The sequence below is a fragment of the Erpetoichthys calabaricus genome, chromosome 4 (genome assembly GCF_900747795.2).
Source record: "Erpetoichthys calabaricus chromosome 4, fErpCal1.3, whole genome shotgun sequence".
Classification (NCBI taxonomy): Eukaryota; Metazoa; Chordata; class Cladistia; order Polypteriformes; family Polypteridae; genus Erpetoichthys; species Erpetoichthys calabaricus.
In genome coordinates this window covers 304,073,039-304,079,853 of record NC_041397.2, presented here as the reverse complement: position 1 = coordinate 304,079,853, position 6,815 = coordinate 304,073,039, and the positions used below count along the sequence as shown (strand labels likewise).

The following is a 6,815-nucleotide window of genomic DNA, read 5'->3' as shown; positions in this document are numbered from 1 at the left end:
TGCACTAAATTCACATCAAAGAGTTTTTCATAATAAGTTTAAGATATCCTTATATATAATATGCTACTGTGGCTGTCCGTTTGTCAGTCCAGGATTTAAGTCACCTGCAGCTCGCAAACCATTTGAACTATTGACCTGAAATTTTGTACATATATACTACATGATGTCTACTATGTGAGTTCAGGGTGATGATTGTCCTCCAAGGTTATTCCTATTTTTATTTTATTGTAGAATCAACTCTCGGCAGCGGCCAGCAGGGTGGCCGTGCGGCACATTCGTACAGGCGCCGTTCTCATCCCTACCACCTTCGCCGTCACTTCCCCTACCTCTTCATATCTTAAATCATTCTTGAAGCAGATTGAAGAGTTAAGTACCAGCTTAAGTGAAAAATTAAACAAAATGTACTAAGTAATTTCAACAGAAACACTGACTTAATCAGTTTTACGTGAAAAGATGATGACAAAAGAAGAGAGAAAGCGGGCTGCTAGGGTGGAGAAAAGAAGAGCTGCTCAGGATGCAGCAAGCGCATAAACCTCTGAGCAAATGAATGCTAGACGTACAGAGAAAGAGTATATGCACCCAGAAGTTACAGGGGCATCCCAGCTTGTTCGAAGATCCATATACTGAGGAGCACATTGCACGTTGTTTCGTTCAGATTTCTTCGTCCTAGTGAGAATTATTACAGTATATTTGGGGCCTCTTTTGAGTGAATCTCCCTGTACTTCTACCACTACTACTTGTGTAACAATTTTTATGTTAATAATTAAGAAGCACTATCTGTGTTACACAGAATGTCCTTCTTGCTGTGTGGATATTGAAGATAGCTCTCTTGGCAAGAATAAAACAAATCAGTAATAAGTTGATGAATAATGATAAGTGTCCTGCTTTTCCAAAGGCTTGAAAAGTTAATTGACTTTACACACTTTTTAATGCTGGCTTTCTAAAGTAAAAGAAGACGCCATAACCTCCTAATCTGTGGCATGTCATCCTAAGAAATTTAAATTAGATAATAACAATTGCAATTAATTTTATGACTAAAAAACTTTTGCAATACACAAGCAAACTCCAGATATAAACACATGAGCTGGCTGAAATCAAATACTTTTCCAGTGGCTATGTAGAGAGCATACAAAAAAAATCAAAATAAGTCATTATTTTTAAGCAGCCATTGCATCTTACTGTTTCCATAATGTCCTCAACTTACCATGAGTACAAAGATCCCACAGTCTAGGCTGTCAATCTGTACACTCGGACACTGAGATGTTATACTCTCGTATTCTTGGGTCAATGCCTTGAAGTGTAGAAGCCTGATTGACAGATTCAACAAACTATGGGTAAAAGAAAATTTGATGTTGATTCTCTGACAGAAAAAGGAAATTATATTTGTTTTGTAATTGTTTTATATATTTGTATTTTTATATTTATTTTTTAAAATATATTTCACTGTAGGTACCACTGTAGTACTAGGGTGTTGTACCGTGTTAGCCATTATGAATGCAGAGAAAAGCCAAGCAAAATGACACCCTTTATTGGCTAACTAAAAAGATTACACTATGCAAGCTTTCGAGGCAACTCAGGCCCCTTCTTCAGGCAAGATGTAATCATTGCCTACATCTTGCCTGAAGAAGGGGCCTGAGTTGCCTCGAAAGCTTGCATAGTGTAATCTTTTTAGTTAGCCAATAAAAGGTGTCATTTTGCTTGGCTTTTCTCTACTGTAGGTACCAGAAGTCTGAGTTCTTGTTAACGAAAAGTTTTGCAAATAAAACCAACCATTTTTTCAACATCTGACATCCTTTTTTAGACTTTCACTTATACCTTTGGTCCAAGTCACTTCCTACTACCAGAAGTCATTTTGTTTAGCATTTGGTTTGTACCAGTGTAAATTATATTTAGACTTTTTTGTTGTAATGTAAACCATATATTTATTTCCATGTAAGCTTATGTTTCTTTAAAAGAAACTACTAGTATCCAGTGTACAAATTCTATTCAGAATTTTAAACAATGAAACCATTGCCTGTCTTAATTTCAGTTTACTTAAATTAAAAACATTTGGCTTCTTCAGTTATTCCTCACAACTTCGACTTTGCTGTCCAGGAAGTAGCCTAGACACGTGGTTTCCAATCTTAGTCCTTCGGGAACCCATTGGCTGTACTCCTTTGTTCCAACTAGATTAGACACTAAGGCAAATGACACAGAACTATGACAAATCTGAGGCCAGAAATTTCTAATTTGGATTGGGTAAAGTTTATTGGAATGTTAAAAGCATTCATGTATTATATGGAAATGTATATAATGTAAATAAAGAGGCTTTTGAATAATAATTACAAAATATATTTGTCGTTGTTTAAAAAAGACATATTATGCTAGTTATTACTTAGCAATATAAATAGGTTAAACCCAAGAGTAACAAGGATCTTCTTAATTAACATCCTTTGATAAGTGCTACTGTATATGTTTAATGGATACTCCTGCTCCGCTAATTCCCTTTTCACATCCTACTGAGATTAATGGTGATGCTTATAAAAGGCAAAATCAATAATAGACGGAAACAAAACATGAGTATAGTATGAAGGAACTGTGCTGCATTATTCTTCAAAGAAAAATTTAAAATGAAAAATGAATCAGGTACGTGTAATTAAATAGTGCTATAATGTCTCTGAAATATCTACAGTACTTTGTAAGAGATTTTATTATGCAAAGATATTACATTTAGTATTTTATAAATATAATAATCATGTGTTACATTTGCAATTTATACAATGAACTGGAGTAAACATGTTTATGTGAAACGACAAAATTACCTGATAGAAAAATGTCAATACTATATCTACCAAACACCTGGCTAATATCAACATAGCCTACATTATGCCTTTTTAGGCTAAATGTATTTAACTGCATGTCTCCATCTACTCTGAGGTCACTTTCGACTTCCAGGAAGAATGAAGATGTGGATGAAAGATTAGGACAAATGGTCTGAATGTTCTTTTCTGGTTTCTCAGACTTCTGATGTTCCTAAATTTTTTGAAACAAGGAAAGTTGGTAAAGCTTTTCATGACTCATATTCAGTCTACTAAAATTATTATCACAATTAGTTCTACAGACGATGAAAGTCTTAGTCCTAGTCTTTTTCTTTCTGTCGAGTATTCATACTCAATTCACACTAACAAGGATACATTTTAAAATGGCAGTTTCGTTTTAAATGGTTTCTGTCCACACAGATGTTTTCAGATTGTTTTATAAACCTTTATCTTCCACTCCAAAAGAGCAAAAACATGTAAATCTTGCCTATTGTGCATGCATGGATTATCTGTGAAGTATGCATCTTGTTTACGGACCACACCTGAAGTAACCCCAGGATGATATGGAGCATTTTTTCTTTGCTACGGGGGGGCTTCGCTCGCCAACCCCCCTGGCCTGCGCTACGCGCTAGCCACTTCACATCTCTGCCGTTCGCGTTTTTTCCCTGATGGCAACACGAATCAGACGATCTACAAGTCTCCAACTTAAAGTTTAAATCCAAACAATATATTCAATCTCTTTTCGCTGTTCCGTTATTTCACCAAGTAATAATTTCCGTTTGTTTGCACTAATACGATCTTTACTATCATTTTTTTGAGACTTTCGAATTTTAGTACTTTCATTATATCTAACCCGCTCTGCATGTGTACCACGACAAACGTTTTTTAATTCTTTACGATGTTGTACTTTGTCATCTACTCTTTGTTTTATTTCTGGCCTCAGGCGTGGTTAAATCTTTTGGCACAAAGACTCGTCTCGCAGGATGTGAAAGTGTCTCTCTGAAAAACTCACGTCTCGTCTTCTTCCAACCTTCCAAGATTTTTTTTTTATAATATAGAGATGTTTTTCTTCATGATACAGTGGGGTTATTTTTTGTTTGCTATTTGTTTTTGAGATTATGGAGAGTCAGTCTCGTCTGTTGCAAGAGATTTGCGTCTGAGATGGTGCTGCAATGGTAGTTTTTTTTTTTAAATCTATTTAAGATATCCTTTATTTAAGTACCCCGAGAGTAGTCAATTACAAGTATATTAAAAACATGAGTAGGAAACCAAGGGTAGTTAAAGATTTATGAAAGTCTAAGCCAGTTTGAAGTTCACACTGTGGCCTGCCACTGAATGAATTGGATGAGACAGGTGAAGGACTGCATCAGCCAGGACCTGATGACGCAGCATCTGCTTTGGCCGACAGCGAATATGGGAGTGAAACTGTGTGTGAGGCGAGAAATGAGAATTTGTTGCTTTTGAATGGCATATCTGACCTGAGCATGGCCTCTTTATCCCAACTGTCAACTACTACCAACACACCCTCTGCATCAACAGCATCGGATCGAACAGAATACAAAACACCACGTTTGGTGCAGGAAGAAGATGGAAATGAGCGGTCTGAACTGAACTGTGTGGATAGCGCTTTGAGTACTGAGAAAAGCGCTATATAGATGTAATGAATTATTATTATTATTAAGATACTGATTACCTCACTCAGGGAAAAAAATAAATGATGTAAAGAATGATATAAAGAAGGATATAGGAGGAACACACAACAGAATAGACAAGCTGAATTACGATATAAAAGACCTATGAGGCATGTTTAAGCTATAGCTTTGATGTAAACCTAAAAAATAGCAACAATTGATGAAAAAATACAAGAAAATATGAACAAATTGAGGATAAAATCAGAATACTTGAAGCTTACCTGGAACAAATTAAGCAAACATTTACAACGTCTGTTGAAGAAACAACTGACATTCATCGCTGACAAAAAAGCAACTGCTTTAGAATCCAAAAGCAAAATCTTTCGTGATCAATTAGCAGCATTTGAGGACAGATATAGAAGGAACAACATCAGCATTGAAGGACTTCCTGAAAACCATGAAAGTCCCAAACAAGTGAAATTCATAGCTAAAGTATTCTCCAAAATAACAGGAGAAGACTTTAAATCGAACACTGAGATCTCAGCGGCTTACTGCATACTTGAGTCGAAAGCCTCAAAGGCTAGAAGCCCGACTGTCAGATTCAACAAACTACGGGTTAAAGAAAATTTAATGTTGACTCTCAGACGGAATGAGGAGATTATATTTATTGTTGAAGTTATGTTTTACTTTTTAAAATATTTTTCACTGTAGGTATTTTTCATTACAGGAACTTTGAATTCTTTTTAACAAAGTGTTTTGCAAATAAAAACAACCATTTTTTCAATATCTGACATCACTTATACCTTTTGTCCCAGTTAGTTCCTACTACCAGAAGTCCATTTGCTCTGCAGTTGGCTTATAACAACATAAATTATATTTAGACTTTGAGGTTGCATTTCTATGCATTTCTATTTCTATGTATGGTTCTAAGCTCAAGTGCGTATTTTTAAATTCAAAATGTGTTCCTGATTGATAAACTTCATGCAGTACTTATTAAAATGATTGTTTTTATTAAAATAAAAATATTATTATATCAGTAACCACTGGTCATTCTTGATTGCTGTAGGCTCTATTTGTCAGTTATCAGAAAACAATTTAAGAGGGCCACCAGACCGTAAGACAATTATATCAAGAAGATGCACAGGTGCTATTACTTTTATATCACATTTTAAGCTACAAATGGGTTTATGTTCTATGTTAAATAATGCTTAATTTCATCTTTCTGTTTCTTGCAGTATGACCGCAGAGATATGCAAATGAATGGATCCAAAGCTGTGTCTGTCGCAGAATTTGAACTGGTGGGTTTTCCAGGTCTCCTGGACTATAAGATGCTTCTCTTTGTTGGATTCCTTCTATTGCTCTTAGTCACTCTAACGGCTAATCTTCTTCTCCTCCTTCTGGTTTCATTGGACCGCCGACTTCACACACCCATGTACTTTTTTCTCTGTAATTTATCCCTATTAGACATACTGATGACAACATCAATTATTCCAAAACTCCTGGCAGTTCTTTCTGGATATGACAAAACCATTTCATTTACCGCTTGCTTTGGACAAATGTATTTCATAGTATCAGTCGGTGTTACAGAAAACTGCTTGGTGGCAGCGATGGCGTATGACAGATACATTGCTGTTGTTAAGCCTCTACATTATAATGTGATTATAAATTTCAAAATATGCCTGTTGATAGTGACAATAGTGTGGATGCTTGGATTTCTTATCCCTCTTGTGTTCCTAATTTTAGTTATTCACCTGCCTTTTTGTGCCTCAAATAAAATCATGCACTGTTTTTGTGATTATCCAGCTGTTCTTTCCCTGGCTTGTGCTGACATTACAGATCAAGTCAATGGATCATTTGGGGTTGCTTTGATTGCAAATTATGTACCCTTGCTTTTTGTACTGTGGTCATATGTCAGAATTATAATTTCTGTTCTAAAACTTAAATCAAGAGCGAGCCTAGCAAAAGCCTTTTCAATGTGCTCTTCACATATGACTGTGGTGCTGATGTATTATGTTTCGGCCTCTATTGTATATGCAGGGCTAAAAATTGAAGGGCTCTCGTATGACGGAAGAATTTTTATTGGGGGCTTGAATTACTTTTTAATGCCAATGGTGAACCCTATGATTTACAGCTTAAGAAATGAAAAGATGAAGGATGCAGCAAGAAGATATATTCGCCTCAATTTTCTTTTTCCACAAAGTGTAAAAAATTCCATTGATGGTATGGACAAGGTTTTACCAAAAAATGGAATAACATCTACTACATGAATGCACTCTGGCACTTGTATTTGGAGGCAGCATGAGGAAAGACTGTGTTCACTAATGGGTTGATCTCATGGCACTGAGCCCCACAACTATCCATTTTACAAAAAATATTGGCACGTGTA

The 6,815-nt window shown here is 35.7% G+C and overlaps 1 protein-coding gene across 1 annotated transcript; it reads left to right on the top strand.

Moving 5' to 3' along the window:
• The first annotated feature begins 5,675 nt into the window (after window positions 1-5,675).
• Window positions 5,676-6,815, top strand: LOC127527674 (olfactory receptor 6N1-like). Its single transcript, XM_051927241.1, has one exon. It carries the CDS (start codon window positions 5,680-5,682, stop codon window positions 6,694-6,696), a length of 1,017 nt encoding a protein of 338 aa, XP_051783201.1. The 5' UTR covers window positions 5,676-5,679; the 3' UTR covers window positions 6,697-6,815.